Source organism: Erpetoichthys calabaricus, chromosome 4, assembly GCF_900747795.2.
Source record: "Erpetoichthys calabaricus chromosome 4, fErpCal1.3, whole genome shotgun sequence".
NCBI classification, from domain to species: Eukaryota; Metazoa; Chordata; class Cladistia; order Polypteriformes; family Polypteridae; genus Erpetoichthys; species Erpetoichthys calabaricus.
The window spans coordinates 48825030-48842605 of record NC_041397.2 but is presented as its reverse complement, the minus strand read 5'-3'; the positions used below and the strand labels follow the sequence as shown (position 1 = coordinate 48842605).

The window sequence follows — 17576 nt, the reverse complement described above, 5'->3', positions numbered from 1 at the left end:
TTGACTGCAGTATGACAACGAAATAGTCAGTCATTTTCCAACCTGCTATATCCTAACACAGGGTCACAGGGGTCTGCTGGAGCCAATCCTAGCCAACACAAGGTGCAAGGCAGGAACAAATCCCCGTGCAGGGCGCCAGCCCAACGCAGGGCACACACACACACACCAAGCACACACTAGGGACAATTTAGGATCGCCAGTGCACCTAACCTGCCTCTCTTTGGACTGTGGGAGGAAACCCGAGCACTCGGAGGAAACCCACGCAGACACGGGAAGAACATGCAAACTCCACGCAGGGAGAACCCGGGAAGCGAACCCAGGTCTCCTTACTGTGAGGCAGTAGCACTACCACTGCGCCACCGTGCCCCCAATGGCATAGTTGTTCACTTTAATGTGTCTGTTCACTGTGATGTTTACCAAGATATGTGTTAATATATCAAACTTTATTTTTCATAATGATTGCTTGAGTTTTTCATCTAAAAAGCAAATTTTGTAACTAACCTTAAATTTCTTTAAAAACATCATTAACTCAGCTATTAAGTGTACTGGTTAGCAGAAATACATTTAAAATATTTTAAATATCTAAACTTAAATAAAAAACTCCTACTTCTTACCAATGCAGGTATAACACATATTTTGATTAACAGGATGAAACAGATAATGTATATTTCAAGGTTTCACAGTCATGTAATGTAGGAAACTGAGCATTGCTGTGTCGAACTCTTTCTTTTCTTCAGTACACTTAGTAATTTCAAATTAATACTGAACAGGAAATCACCTCTCTAAATTTCTAAAATGAAACCTACTACCTATCACTTAGAATCAGACCCAACAAACTTAGTGAAAGACTTAAACGCTTCTCCTGCAGCACACATTCCTAACATTAACAAAAGATCTTTATCAACTTTTTCGGTTCATAATGTATTAAAAGTGGAAATTTTTAAATAAAAAAAAATTCATTCTAAAATACTTGATAAAAGTAGCATAAGGGATTCATTACTTATTACAATTCACTCTAATGATTTTAGTTTAGTTTCCATGTGTTTTCCTGCACTGCTGCAGTATTAATTAATTAATGTGTGTTGTCAATTACACTATAATGTCTTTTTATGGAGTGAACACTACAATTATTATGATGTCAGATTTAAGTAAAGATTTTAACATAATTGACAACATTATTATATTACACAGACTTGAAAATATTGTTGGGCCCTAACATGTCATATTTCATACTTATCAAACAGATATTGTAATATACAGAAATGTGATGGCTGTAGTCGGTCATTACATTCTGAATTTGTATAGATGGGTTTGATAGTGGAACTTTAACTATCTTCCATTTACAAGCTACTTTCGCTCATATGCAGATGATACTCAACCCCATCTTTTCTTCAGACATTTTTTCCCAATTGTGGTCTTGATTAATTGTATTAACGACTGAGAATTGATGAGTAATAACCAGTTGTTTTTAAATACACAGAAAACATAAATGTCTTTTATTATTTTGGAATGATACAGGCACCTTTTAACTCAGGAGTCTTACATATTGGATTTTCTAACTCAGCATTAAGTTTAAGTGTTATCTTTGACACACACATTACCACATCAATCAAAACTTGCTTTCCTAGAACAAAATAAAAAAATTGTAAAATTGTCTAATTATTCAACATACAGAGAAGTTAATTCACGCATTTACTTCTAGAAAACTTGTCTGTTTCAGTGTGCTATTTACAGGCTGATAAAGATACACTAATTGAAATTTTAATTCAAAATGCTGCTGCAAAAGTTTTTATCAAAATAATTCATATTTATTTTAAAAAGTAGCAGTCCCAACATGCATCCCCAGAAGACCTAATTTCTTACATTAATTAATTCAGTTGATTATCTGCCATTAATTAACCCATGATACAATAAATTCGTTAACACTGCAGTTATGTTATGCATGTGTTATACAGCTGCTTCACTTATGTCATTTTTCCTAAAATGCCTGGATTTACCTACTGTCCCCAATTCAAATTATTCCAGTGGTTCTAAAAAAAGTCCCAAGTTCTGGTCACCTGACTCCAAAGTATGAGTAAGCATCATTAATTTCTACAATATTAAATTGCTAATAGTTGTTAAAGTTGCTAGCTGAAGTATTTCAAAACTAAACAGATAAAGTGTGGCTTTCAAGTCTGCTTGTCTTGTACACTGATCTTCACTTCAGTCTTGTGTTTGGCATCTTGGCTGCTCGTGAATACTTGTTTTGTATACTCATTTTGAAGCCAACTCAATCACTACTCAGTATCCATCACTGCTCCACTGGTCTCAGTTTTGGTGGCACTTTCACATTTTTCTAATGAAACAAAGAAAGGTTAGAGCCAACTCTTAAGAAAAGAGTATTTCTAATAAATGTACCTTACAAATTACTCTGGAAATAACAATCAAAAGTGCATTTGTAACATAAATTTTGTGATATGTATATTGAATATTTAATGTTTGATTGAAACTATATTTAAAACAGAGCAATCTCTTTTACTGGCACACCTGTGAAGTCATTTTAAAATTAATTCTCATAAATCTTTATAACAAAAGCTTTGAACAATTTCTACATTAATTTGAGCCATTCCAACTAATCAATAAAATTTCAAGGAGAATGGACCCCTGGTTTGAACACACAGCCTCTAAAACCTCCTATATCACCTCTTCCTAAAAGTGTATTAGTTTTTATCGGTTTTGCTTGCAGGTGGAGTCTACTTTGCAATTGGAATACAATTATTTAAGTGGAATGCAGATTTAAGCTCAGCTCCCTGAAATATCCCTAGGTACATATTTTGTTCTTGTTTACAGTATTACTGCACAGTACTACTTTAATATTATTGGGTGCTGCAGTCTTATTGGTCAATAGACATGTTGAGGGCAGAACAGTGAATTTTTTCAACAAAAAGACTTGTTGACATCTCCCTGAATGACAAATAGTCCCTGAAAAGTCTTGTTGTATTTTGTAATAACAGGTAAGCCAATTCAATGACTTTACAGACATATATGATCTGTATCTACTTGCATTTAACACACATACAAGTGTTCAGCTTGTACTAAGACAAGCAATTCACATTATAAGAATGATCTGTATGCTGTAACATTAAGGTATAATTCTTTTATAAAATGAAAAGTTCCTAGATAGTGCTGAGGGTCAGGCATAAGATTCTTTTACATAACCAAGAACATCACATACTGCTCTAGTTACAAAATGAGATACAGATAAGGTACAGCGTGATTAGGACAACTGAGTCATCTATTTCATAACATTTTGCAAACAATATTTGAATAAGTTGATTAAAAAGCAGCTAATAGAACACTGAGTCAAGCCACCTGGACGGAGCAGAAGAACTCAGGAACAGCAAACTTGCCCATTATTCTGTTTCCTGCTAAACCACAGACTCTTTGCTTGATGATGTGCTGATCTGCTGTGTGCCCTATCAGTCTTTTGGTTCACAATATTGAGCCAAATTTAAAAGTCCACCCAAGTATAACTTTTTGCGATGTTCAAGTACTTTGTCCTTTCATACTTCCATTGCCCATTTTGAAATGGGTCTGTTTTGCTGAAAGGTGAATAAATAATTAGTGTAGGCTGTGAAATAAAATAACCTAAGTGTGTGTGTGCAACTGTAAAATACAATGACACAATAGAAACAATGAAAAGAGTATGTACTTTTAGATCTTTCAAATTATATCAACCAATAAACTGAGAAACACAGGGAAGCAGATTAAGGGAATTTTTGCAAAAATATCAGACAATCTCTCTTTACACTGACAACTGCAGGTAAAAGGAGCAAACCGACCAAATATTGCAGCTGAAAGTATTACAATTAGGATCTTCAAAATCTAATAATAGCATCTTTGACACTGTAAAGGAAGAAATCCAGGTTTACCCCATTTTTAACATAAACTATGCATTTTATTTAAAGGCCAGCAATTCTTTAATTGATAGACACTCAAGCTGGAATTAAGTTCCCCCACCCCACCCTGCTCCCCATCTTTATTAAAAAAGTCTATCTTTTTTAATGCTCTTCTGTATCTATATGCTTGCTCTTGGCCATATTATTTGTAGCTTTTGACTAGGTTATCATTTTTATGCAGATGATACTCAACTCTATTTCAATGTTAAAACTGAAACTTTCGTCAGGGATTTCTCATCTCACAACTTCCCTAAGTGAAATGAAAATCTGGAGGAAGCAGCGCTCTTTAAAATTAAATTGCAACAAAACTGAACTCCAGCAAATTGGTATTAAAGGGAAACTTAAGAAAATGAGCTCCTTTTCAATCACTCTTGATGACAATTTCCTCACACCTTCTAATACAAAGAATCTTAGTGTCATTTTTGATTCCCACCTTTCTTATTCCATCCACATAAACCACATTAAGAAACTTTTTTACTTCCACTTCCATAACATATCCCATGTTCTCTCATTCCTCTCCTTTTCTAATGCTGAGAAACTTGTCCATGCTTTTATAATATCCTACATCGATTATTGTAAGTCCCTACTGGTAGGTGACCCTTCAAATCTTATATTACATTTCCAATTGATTAAAAGCCCAGCTGCAAAAGACCTTAAATGAACCAGCAAAAGTGAGCACATAACACCCATCCTGCTTCACCTCAACCGGCTCCCTATGTCTTAAAGAATTGAATATAAAATTCTATTAATGACCTACAAAGCTGTAAATGGCCGTGCACCAGACAAAATCAATGACATTCTCCATCACTGTGCTCCTGTTCGCCCACTAAGGTCCTCTGATTCTAGCAGTCTTGTTGTGCCCCACACTAACCTGCACTCTTTGAGTGACAAATCCTTCAGCTGTATAGACTTTGGAATGACCTCCCGAAATTAATTAGATCAGCTGCCTCCATTCATCCTTTTAAAAAACAACTTAAAACTCACTTGTTCAGGAAGGTGTTTAATTTAACATAATGATTTTGGCTCTTCTTACACCTTAACTCTCTTTCCAGATGCTGAAGATAAATTAAGTGTGTGTTATACAGTATAACATAGTATGTTATTTGTTCAGGCTTTTTTTTTTAGTGTTGAATTTAGTATTTTACTCTGATTTATTATCTTTGTTCAATTTATGCTTTGTATATCCTGTATTTATCTGTTTTGGTGTTCCATGCAGAAGATATTTCTATCCAATATTACATATACCCTGCTGTTCTTTCTGGGCTTGGTGAAGTGCCTTGAGCATGGGAAAGGTACTATACAAATAAAATTATTATTTTTTATATTATTAATAATATTGTTATTTTTATAAGTCAGAAGAAAAATAGCTAATGAAAATCATGATATTTTGGTAAAAATTACAGAAAAATGACAGCAAATCAACCAATGGAAAAAAATAAGGAAGCAAAAGTCTAAGCAAATGTCAGCAGAGGTAAATCTGAAGTAAACTTTCTTTACCCTTGTTATCGTCTAATTAAATGGGCCATAAGGGGATAAGAAAATACTGACACCAACTTATACGTGAGCCTGTGTTAGGATATAGCGGGTTGGACGATGACTGACTGACTGTTGCATAAGCAGTGCAGTTGTACTTCTCCTTGTATGCGCAAATCATTTCTTTCCTGAACTGAAACTTTATGTACATAAAGAAACAAACATTTAAAAAACATAAAAAGTTAGGAAAGTGGCCTACCTTTTCCTAAGTGGACAGAATGTTCAATTTTTGGCTTTAATACTGTAAGAAAATCCTGAAATAAAAATAAAACATGAATTAAAATCAGGCATATATAAATGTACAGTATCTGTGTCTAAGAATAAGTATTTACTTAAAGAGTCATCATATTAGCCAGTACCCATAAGAACAGATTGAATCTCTACATTTTTAGTGGAGAACAGATGACAGCGTCAAGATACAGTTGTGCTTAAAAGTTTGTGAACCCTTTAGGATTTTCTATATTTCTGCATAAATATGACCTAAAACATCATCAGATTTTCACTCAAGTCCTAAAAGTAGATAAATAGAAACCAGTTAAACAAATGAGACAAAAATATTATACTTGGTTATTTATTTATTGAGGAAAATGATAGAATATTACATATTTGTGAGTGGCAAAAGTATGTGAACCTCTAGGATTAGCAGTTAGTTTGAAGGTGAAATTCGAGTCCGGTGTTTTCAATCAATGGGATGACAATCAGGTGTGAGTGGGCACCCTGTGTTATTTAAAGAACAGGGATCTATCAAAGTCTGCTCTTCACAACACATGTTTGTGGAAGTGTATCATGGCACGAACAAAGGAGATTTCGGAGGACCTCAAAAAAAGAGTTGTTGATGCTCATCAGGCTGGAAAAGGTTACATAACCATGTCTAAAGAGTTTGGACACCACCAATCCACAGTCAGACAGATTGTGCACAAATGGAGGAAATTCAAGACCATTGTTACCCTCCCCAGGAGTGGTCGACCAACAAAGTTCACTCCAAGAGCAAGGCGTGTAATAGTTGGCGAGGTCACAAAGGACCCCAGGGTAACTTCTAAGCAACTGAAGGCCTCTCTCACATTGGCTAATGTTCATCTTCATGAGTCCACCATCAGCAGAACACTGAACAACAATAGTGTGCATGGCAGGGTTGCAAAGAGAAAGCCACTGCTCTCCAAAAAAAACATTGCTGCTAGTCTGCAGTTTGCTAAAGATCACGTGGACAAACCAGAAGGCTATTGGAAGAATGTTTTGTGGATGGAAGAGACCAAAATAGAACTTTCTGGTTTAAATGAAAAGCGTTATGTTTGGAGAAAGGAAAACATTGCATTCCTACATAAGAACCTTTTCCCATCTGTGAAACATGGTGGTGGTAGTATCATGGTTTGGGCCTGTATTGCTGCATCTGGGCCAGGATGGCTTGCCTTCATTGACGGAACAATGAATTCTGAATTATATCAGAGAATTCTAAAGGAAAATGTCAGGACATCTGTCCATGAACTGAATTTCAAGAGAAGGTGGATCATGCAGCAAGACAACGACCCTAAGCACACAAGTCATTCTACCAAAGAATGGTTAAAGAAGAATAAAGTTAATGTTTTGGAATGGCCAAGTCAAAGTCCTGACCTTAATCCAATCGAAATGTTGTGGAAGGACCTGCAGCGGGCAGTTAATGTGAGGAAACCCACCAACATCCCAGAGTTGAAGCTGTTCTGTACGGAGGAATGGGCTAAAATTCCTCCAAGCCGGTGTGCAGGATGGATGGATGGATGGATGGATGGATGGATGGATAGATAGATACTTTATTAATCCCAGGGGGAAATTCACAATGATCAAAAGTTACCGGAAATGTTTAGTTGCCGTTATTGCTGCAAAGGGGGGGTCACACCAGATACTGAAAGCAAAGGTTCACATACTTTTGCCACTCACAAATATGTAATATTCAATCATTTTCCTTAATAAATAAATGAATGACCAAGTATAATATTTTTGTCTCATTTGTTTAACTGGTTTCTCTTTATCTACTTTTAGGACTTGAGTGAAAATCTGATGATGTTTTAGGTCATATTTATGCAGAAATATAGAAAATTCTAAAGGGTTCACAAACTTTCAAGCACAACTGTACCAACTCCACAAAAGGAAATAAAAGTCTTGGTGGAAAGGTTATAGCAGTAACATTCAGGGACGTTTCTTGCCAAAAACAGCTTGAATAAACTTGCCCATAATATATACTTATGTCAGATTAGATAAACTCTTAAAAGAGATAAAGTCTAAAAAACAGAAAAATATCTATTTACCAATTGCTAACAAAACAGAAGTCTTACAAGCCTTGAAGCACACAGATAATAGCAAGAGGAAAGCTAAACTAAAAGATACATAACAGTTAAAAGCTCAGCAGATGAACTGTGTTTGTAACCTCTGTTTTTATGTGATGAAGTTTACTGCCTCTTATTTCTTTTACATATCTGCATTTATTCAGTTCCAAAGCTTTGAGAAGAAAAAAAATTATCTTAAGGCACTATTCCAAGTATATTATTGGACTGTTCAAAGATCAGTGCTCCTCTGGCCACAATATTTAAATAGCTTTAGAACTGAACATTTTTACCTGTTAATAGCCACAAACTATGACAGAATCTGCAATCTGTGGTGCCATCATAAACATCAGTCTAATATCACCCACCTTAGAAAACAAGTAGAGCCACAGAAGTGGGGCATAAAGGTCAGACATGCTACCCAGAAGAAAAGGGAGGAAAATATTCATTTTATGCTATTATAATACTGTTTCATGTGAAATATTAGGCACCACAAAGAGGAAAACTGAAACTGAATACACGTTGCTCCTCTGATTTCACTCCACAGAAATCATTTTTACAGTCAAAAGTGAAGATTTCTAAATGGTTTGCTAGAAGGGTGGTTTATAACCCTTGCAATAACTGTTTTCTAAACTTCTGCATGGTGGAAACATCACCTTTGATAGGTTGTGATTTTCATGACATAAAATGCATAACTGACACAAAGTAATATCCTGCTTTATTTGAAAGTACTATAAAGGAATACATTCTTTGATGATAAAATGTTAAGTAGAGACCTTCCACACCTCAACAAATACTGTAATGTGTAAATATTATTACATTTCCTTCATACTAACACTTGAAAATACTACTATACTACTTCTTTTAATATGAATATGATGAATATTATTAAAGGAGACCACCCCCTCAGCCATACAAAGACAGAGGCAAGTATTCACCCAGCTAGGCCCCACAAAGATGGGAGATTCAGAGTGAAAGCGTTCCTGAGACCCATAATCATAATTGTTCTATCACCATTGACAGCACACCATGACAGAACCACATCAAATACCACATCCAAGTTACACCATGCCCTCACTATCAGGTCAAAAAAACTCCACAATGGGGTTGCAGAAATCCAACACAAAACCGAGCAAAATCAGGAAAATTACTAAAACAAGCTGCAACTGATATACAGTATCACAAAAAAGCACAACAACACAAGGAAGCTAAAATGACATCACATTATTCAAGTACACTTGAAGTCAGGAAGTCCTTCTAATTACCAACTTGAATATTCACTGGCTGAATATTCAGCCTCCAGCTATATCATCTGAGAAATTACCTTCATAATTAGATTAAAATATTGCCATTATGATACTACTTTATTCACTGTATATGATTCCAAACAGTAAACTATTCTTTCATCTAAGCAATTAAGAAATTCACCGTACTCTTTACACATGACAATAATGACCCTATAAACCAATAAATGCATATGGCTACAGACAGATGGACAGAATTCGGACAACTGGAGATGAATCACCTATTATGTGGATTCAAAGCCAAATCCTACTGACTAACATACAAATAGAGTACACTAATACAGTGAGCAGCAAAAAGAAGAGCATTAAAATGAAGGCAAAGGAATATGACTCTGGGCTCACAGTCCAACAAGAAACAACAAAGTATTCTACAATCACCACCAGGTCCCTAAAACTTTACAAAAACATCCAGAGGAATAAGATTAGTAAAACTATAAACTGTATTCACCTAGAGTGAATATTCAACCTGAGAATAAGTAGCTGATAGAAAAATGCCAACATTTAGAGACCTTAATTCAAAAAGTTATATGAAGTAGCACAACCAGAAGGGCTCACAAATAAACAAGAATCAATACTAAACTCACTCAAGGTACAAGAGTATTATGATGAGGAAAGCAGTTTGCATACCGAAGAACTTGGTATAAAACTGGGAGATATCAAACCTTATGAAGCTGTAATAAAAACACACTAAACAAAGAAATTAGCTAAATAAACAGAAGCAATCAGCACACTAAAAATAATAATATCCCACCTCATAAAATGAATTCAAACATTTCTCACTTTAGGTCCACCTACAGAAAAGGATTTTTACTATATAATCTTTTCCACCATTGCTCATACATAAATAAACTGTATGAATCTAAACATATGATGCTAAAACACTCACAACAGACTTTAAGAATTACTCATTCAAGAGTACTTACAGATATCAAGACACTATATAAATTTGTATCATAATCCAAAAAAAAAAAATCTGTGTGCTGCTTCCACATGAAACATGTATTTTTAGATCATCAATCCTAATTCCTGATCAATAGACTGCATCCATGTCTGTGTGTAAATTGATGCTAATCTTTCCTAATCAGACAACATACTGCAATAGTTTCCAGTCAATCAGAGGCTAAGATACCAAACCTCCACAAACAACCTGAGTCTCATCTGCAATCGAAAAACTTCAACACTGGACATTAATCTGAATCAGTTTCAGTCTATATAAACAATTAGTGGTGTTTACTGTTAACTGAGAGCAATTTAATGTTGGAGGAATATAGAACATGTGCATAACTTTTTGCAATATTGCAATTTATTTAAGAATATGACTGCAAGAGATTTTCCAGCAGTGGAAGCACTAGAGATGGTACACGCAACAACAACAACAACATTAATTTATATAGCACATTTTCATACACATGATGTAGCTCAAAGTGCTTTACATGATGAAGAAAGAGAAAAAAGACCAAATAAATAAGAAAATAGAATTAGGGAACACTAATTAACATAGAATAAAAGTAATGTCCGATGGCCAGGAAAGGACAGAAAAAGCAAAAAAAAAAAAAACTCCAGACGGCTGGAGAAAAAAAAAAAAAAAAACATCTGCGAGGGTTCCGAGGCCAAGAGACCGCTCTACCCCCTCTAGGCATTCTACCCCCTCTAGGCATTCTACCTAACATAAATGACCTCACAATCAGTCCTCACTGTATTCACGGTTCACATGGAAGAACTTGAAGATGACGGTCATGTGGGCTTCTGGCCTTTAATTCATCAATGTAGGGACATCATGGTGCTTTGATCAGGTGATGGTGGTGCAGATTGCAGTGGCACAGTGATGAGGAGCCTGAGTTGTGCTGATCTGAGATGGACCATGTTTTGTCATTGAGTGGTTTAGATGTTGGGGAGGTACTGTATCTTAATTCAAATATTATTATTATGAACTGGCTCCCAAATTTTTACTTTAAGAGCTGAAACACATCAGCAATGCTTTTTATTTAAAATTAAATTCCATTTTATTTTTTATTTTACTATTTTATATGTCTTTAGAGCTGATACTCAATGTTTAATTGAATATAAGGACATGCTCTTTCATTTTACTAAATTTTCATTTTTGATTTTACTCGACGATGCTATCTATCTATCAAGAAATGTTTGCTTCTTCTTTTGTCTTTACCTGCTGATGCTCATCGGCTGTGCTCTTTAGGAACAATGAAAAGCTTTTTTTTTTTTTAATTTCACTGTTACAAAAAGCTGGCAAAGGAGTGCTCAGAAACACCACAGAGGCCATAGAAGGGAGTGGTTTATTTTTTAATTCAGTTACATTTTCTCAGTAAATTTTGGTTGCATTTTACAGACAAAAAAAAAAAAACGTAGGTTTAGGTGGATTTTTGGGGCTTAGGTCTCAAATGGTTAAAAAGACCATAGAAACACTTTGTCTAAGAAAGTATAGTCTGGTAAATAATAAATATGTACATAATATTTTCGTTATCACCAAGCCCTCTGTGCGCTGCTTTTAAAGTTCAGAAATGGTAAATCAAGTTGAGGACATATCTTGAATCTCTTTTTTTAGCACATAGGCTCAGCAGCTTTCCTCACAAGCAGGGATATTTGCTGCACTGAAACACATCATAGAAGCTGACCATTTTAGTTTGCAGTTATGAGATCATTTTGATAAATGCAATCTGGTGGGCATAGTGCATCCACTACATGCTGATTCAAAGATAGTCTTCATATGCCTCTGATGACCTCTGTGTGTTATAGTGTCCTATGCTATTTAATTTAAGGCACAAGTGACTCAATTTGCATACATTCAAGTAACTATTAACATAGCCTGTGATCTGAAGAGCAAACATGGGAAATGCCCCAGCATAGTATAACTCAAGGAAAAGAACAAAAAAACTGAATCATTACTCCTAAAGGGCAAAGTAAGTGGGAAAAAAAACACAAAAATATACAGATTTTATTACCCAACAAACCCATCACAATAACATATAGGACAAAAGTAAAAACCATGGGCAACCAAATAAGTCTAAAGGGAGAAAAAGTTGGTCTGTTATTGGGCAAGCGCGACACAATCATACTTAGTAAGTTGTTTCTATAATGAGCCTGTTCAGTATCAGAAATACAAAACTAAAATAAATAATCAGCAAAATTCTACAAGTAAGATAAAAAGCTGCCCTACTGTGCAGAAAAAAAAATCCATGATTACTAAGGTGTTTAACTATACATACATATTTTTAACATAATAATAAAGACACTTAAAAACTACCAAACCTCATTTTAAATTGCATACAAAATACTTATCAACCATATGCAAAAGTTAAATAATAAAACAGTTATACTTCAAATACATGCAAGTCATTACTAAAGGTAGACTGTATTTTTTTTTTTAATGCAAACTTTACCTGAACCCAAGTCGTATATGGCTCCACAGATTTCCTGACTGTTGAAATACTTTCCTCCAGCTCTGTGGTCTCCACAACATATTTATAATCATCCTCTGGTTTTGTATAAAGGGAAAGCTTCAAAACATAACGAAAGCTTATCACAAACAGATTATGACAGTAACTGTTATGCTAAATGATAAAAACAGTTCCTTTACAAAGATACTATGTTATGTGTTAAATACCACATACTATAGTAAATTCTAGGGCTGTCATGATACCAAAACCTCAAACTACGAAAAGTATTGAAACTAGATACCATTTTCAGTAACCAATGGAGCATATTATGTAACTCAATAAAAAAACTAAATAAATTAATATTCTGTATGCATTAAATTCTTTACATGGATGAAAACAAATAATAGAAACTGTAATCACTAAATGCAAATAATTCAAGTAGTGCAATCTTCTATAAGGGTTAAGAGTAAAGTTCTATATACAATAAAATGTAAAGAACATTAAATATACTCACCATTTTTTGCATTGATAAAAACAAATACTGTTACTGAGGTAATACAATGAAATGTTACAAATGTAATTAAATGTTAAGTATTGTAATCTTTTGCAAACAATATACACTGCTAAAAAAAATTAAGTGAACACTAAATCATCACAGTCTAACACCAAGGTCATGCTTTTGCAGGTGGTGGCCACAGAAAATTGTTCTCTCCTTATGCTTGCTGATTAATTCTTCTTTAGTTTTGCATTTTGCTAGTGTCCTTGTCACTACTGGTAGCATGAGGCAGTACCTACAGCTGATTGAGGTTGCACAGGTAGTCCATCTCCTCTAGGATTGTACATCCATACATGCTGTCACAAGAAAGTGTTCTGTTTTTCCCAGGACAGTCTCAAGAGCCTGGAGGAAATACCAGGAGATGGACAGTTACACAAGGAGAGCTGGACAGGAACATAGAAGGGTATCAACCCAGCAGCACGGCTGGTATCTACTCCTTTGTATGAGTAGGAACAGGAGGAGCAACTGCCAGAGCCCTACACAATGACCTCTAGCTAATTACTGGTATGCATGTACTCCATGAGGGCGGCATGAGGGCCCAACATACTCTAGTGAGACCTGGACTCACAGCCCGTCACTGTGCAGCTCGATTGGGATTCACCAGAGAATACCACAATTGCCAGCTCCGCCACTGACACCTCATTCTCTTCACAGATGAGAGCAGGTTCATACTGAGCACATGTGACTGCCATAAAGAGAGTCTGGACACACCGTGGTGAACGTTATTCAGCCTTCAACATCATCCAGCATGATTGGTTTAGTAGTGGGTAAGTGATGGTCTGGGGAGGCATATCCTTGGAGGGTCACATGGACCTCCATGTGCTAGGCAATGGTACCCTGACTGCTGTTAGGTACTGGTGCAGTACAATGCTCGACCTCAGGTGTGTAGGAAGTCCTGGATGATGATGACATTGAAGCCATTGTCTTGCCTGTAGACTTGAATCCAACTGAGAACCTCTGGGATATTATGTATCAGTGTATCCAATGCCACCAAGTAGCACCACAGACTGTCCAGGAGTTCACTGATGCTCTGATCCAGTTCTGGGAGGAGATACCCCAGGACACCATCCACCATCGCATCAGGGGCATGCCCAGATGTTGTCAGGAGTGCATACAGGTACATGAGGGCCATACACACTACTAAGTCACATAATGAGTTGCCGTGATGAACTTTGCACAAGTTGGATCAGCCTATGACTTGAATTTTTAACTTTGATTTTCGGTGTGATGTTGAATCCAGCCCTCAGTGGGTTGGTGATTTGATTTCCATTGACCATTTTTACATCATTTTGTTGTCAATGAATTACACAGTATTATTCAGTAAAGATTTTCCACTTTAATACTTCATTCTTCGAGATTCAAGTGTGATTTAATTATTCCCTTTATTTTTTTGAGCAGTGTATATAACATTTTTAAAATAAACAATAAATAAACATCTAAGTAAGATGAATATTAATGTGGTCTTTTGTTAAAAAAAGTAACACAGAAACAGACCACTAATACATTTAAAGGCTTTCCATAAATGCAAACAATGCACATTGTGTTTTTCTGTAAATAAGTAACAATGTTCTTGTAACTTCCAAATTTTTTGCAAGAAAGGCTAGCATGTCAACATGCTCTTCCATGAGGCTGCTGCATGCTTTTGTATAGCAAAATACACATACTAAATACATGCTCGGAAACACATCTGGAAGTTTATGAGCACACCAAGAATACATGCCATTGTTTTGCAATTGAGCACTAAAAAGTTATAGCATTGTATTTTATATAGTAAAGGGGGCAAAATATAATTGTAAGTTGAATGTTATAAAATAAAAGAAAGTAATGTGCCATGACAGCACACTTCGCTGTGACAGTTTAAAACATGAGGAAGTAAAATAGCTCCAGTGCTAAAGACTGTTGCCTTGAATGAACAGCACCTATATAACTGTCCCACTGGTAAAACTAATCACAGACCCTGTCTTAATGCATTAAACAATTGATTACAAAAAACTCTTTGAACTGTAGAAAAAAATTAACATGATTCAAACACTGTTTAGGTAAGTTAAGGGCTATGTGCCCTATACACCAAAGGAAACCATCTTCCCATTCCTCGATATCTCTTGGTATCGACTGCACACACTATACTCTGGGGCTCCAAAGTCCCTGAAGTTGCCATATTAACCCTAGTGAGAGGGTTGAAATGGGGCTACAACTCTAGCCATGACAAATCAGAAATGTGTTTGTAATGCAGGCTGCAGAATCAATACTATGAAAAATGCGTACTTAAGTTATTTTAAAAAGTTGTGAAGGATGACATGGATGGACTGGTATTCTGGGCAGGATAAAGCCCATTCCCTGTCTCAGCTAGGAGGCTGACATGACATGCCAGAATTGTCAGACTGACATCCCAGTGGGGACCCTTTCCCAGCTGAGAGGTTGTGTTTTAGTATCTTTAGAATGTATTGTCACTCTTCATCCTGATAAAGGCAAAAGCAGGAAGGCTAATCAAAAATAAATTTTATAAAGCTAACTTTAAATGTTTATTTCATCTCAACAGTATAATACAAACCATGCTGAATTCAGTTTCACTTTCATTTTGTTTTGTGTTAGAACATTTAGTTTTATCTACAGGTTACCATAAATTATTTCACAAAAATTAGTTTGAAAAGGGTAATAATTCTATTACTATTCTAGACAAAAAATAAACAGATATTCTACTCTGGGTGGCAGAAAAGAGGATATGATTTGGAAGGGACCAGAAGCAAGAGAAATGGGAAAAATAACATGCAACATTCATAATCAGAGAGACTATAATAGAACTAATAGACAAAATTTAAACGGTAACTAAAAAAAAAGCAAGAAGTCTTTCACCAAAATCTGCAGTAGGAAAATACACGCTAAATCTTTTTGAGAATCTGCATCTTGGATAACCTGGAAGTGTGCAATGCTGACCATTCTAATGTTACACTGGTGACATCACTTGTAGCGCATCTCCAGACAAATACATAAAGGCAACCACTGCAACAAATGGCGGCACCAACAAGAAAACAAAAAATCTTCAAATTTCATTTTATATTGACTAACATTTTTTCTTCTTCTTTCCAAATTGTATTTTGGCATACCTTTTACATAATAATGATAAACACCATATTGAGCAATCCCTTCTAAGGGACAAAGCTTCCAATCATTAAAACTCAGAAGATCTTGAGACCTCCAAAGGCAAATAAGAAAGAGGGGCAAATGAGCATACCTTGAAAGTACATTAGGCACCTTTCACATACGTGGTGTATACATGGTTAAATGAAATATTCTCAGTTTCTCAAACCAACACTTCAATAGCATATTTTTCTTTTTCCTAGATGTTTTTTCCATTATACTGAATGACACACAAGTGTCATGGCCTTCAGAAGGTAATTCTTCAGCTTACACGATACAACACTAGAAATAAACAGTGTAATTTCAGACTAATACAGAGAGGCATTAAATCTTGAAAAAGGACAGGCCGTTTCCAGGACTTTACCTATAAGAATTGGAAGCAACTGCCATTACTTCGGGAAATTGCCCAAAATCCTACCTAAGGTAGGATTTACAATGTGCCCATCTACTCTACTACGTAGTAAATAAAGTATCTATCTATCTATCTAAAATGTTAAATGTAGTGTGTGTCCGGTTCAACTGAGCAATCTGATCGACCACTTTGGCTTTGGTTACACGATCAAAAGAAGAAGTGTGACACACAAGGAGAAGTAAAGGCGAAGAAGTCCCACTAATGGTCACCTTTAGAGACAAGAAGTATAAAAGCGGACAAAGGGGCAGAGTCTGACAAGCAGGCGTTATGGGAACATGCTCAAGAGAGGAACTGCTGGACAAAAGAGTTTAAGACACATGAGGATATAGAAGAACGGCGTTGTTACATAAAGTAACAGATATCAAATATTTTTCTATTTATTCTACTACCTGTCTTAGTGGCTAGTAAAATTTTATCAAAACAGACCATTTAATCAGTGTGTTTGTACCAATATATGGACATGAGTAAAAATAAATAAATAAGTAAATAAATAACTATTCAAACAACCTCAGTAACTAGTTTTTTTTCTGATCAGGAAGACCTAGAAAAGATTAATTTCATTTAAACAGTTTCAGATTTAATTTTTTTTTTCCTTCAACACAGACTCCATATTTAAAGGCCAAGAAAAAAATGCAGAGTTACAATGCAATGTTAATACTGTGTTTAAAATCAATTTATCAAGTGAAGAAAGAAGAAAAAAACATTCCAGTAAATCATACCTCTTCAACTTTAAGTGAGATGCCACCCTGCTTATCTTCACTTCCAGCGTGAACTCGGAAAGGGAGAAGGCTCAGGCCTATGCCTGTTGGGATTGCTGCTAGCTTCAATGTCTAAAATGAGCAGTTAAATACAATTATAATATGAGAGAAACAGATACTGTATAATGAGAAAGTCACAATCAAAGATATTCAAAAATAACTGCCATAGCATTGTGTTTAACTCTAGAATAGGGCCTTGACAAACTGAGATTAAAGTGTATTTGGAGTTGTTGAGTTGTGTTAAACTACAT

The 17576-nt window shown here is 35.4% G+C and overlaps 1 protein-coding gene across 1 annotated transcript in view; it reads right to left on the bottom strand.

Annotated features, from left to right (window-relative positions):
• Window positions 1-17576, bottom strand: part of apooa (apolipoprotein O, a) — a 43855-nt gene that overhangs the window by 11717 nt on the left and 14562 nt on the right. The window contains exons 2-4 of the mRNA XM_028799429.2: window positions 17287-17397; window positions 12465-12581; window positions 5671-5725 (exon numbers count right to left, since the gene is read on the bottom strand). Coding sequence (XP_028655262.1) covers window positions 5671-5725; window positions 12465-12581; window positions 17287-17397 — 283 coding nt within the window. The remainder of the gene's footprint in view (window positions 1-5670; window positions 5726-12464; window positions 12582-17286; window positions 17398-17576) is intronic.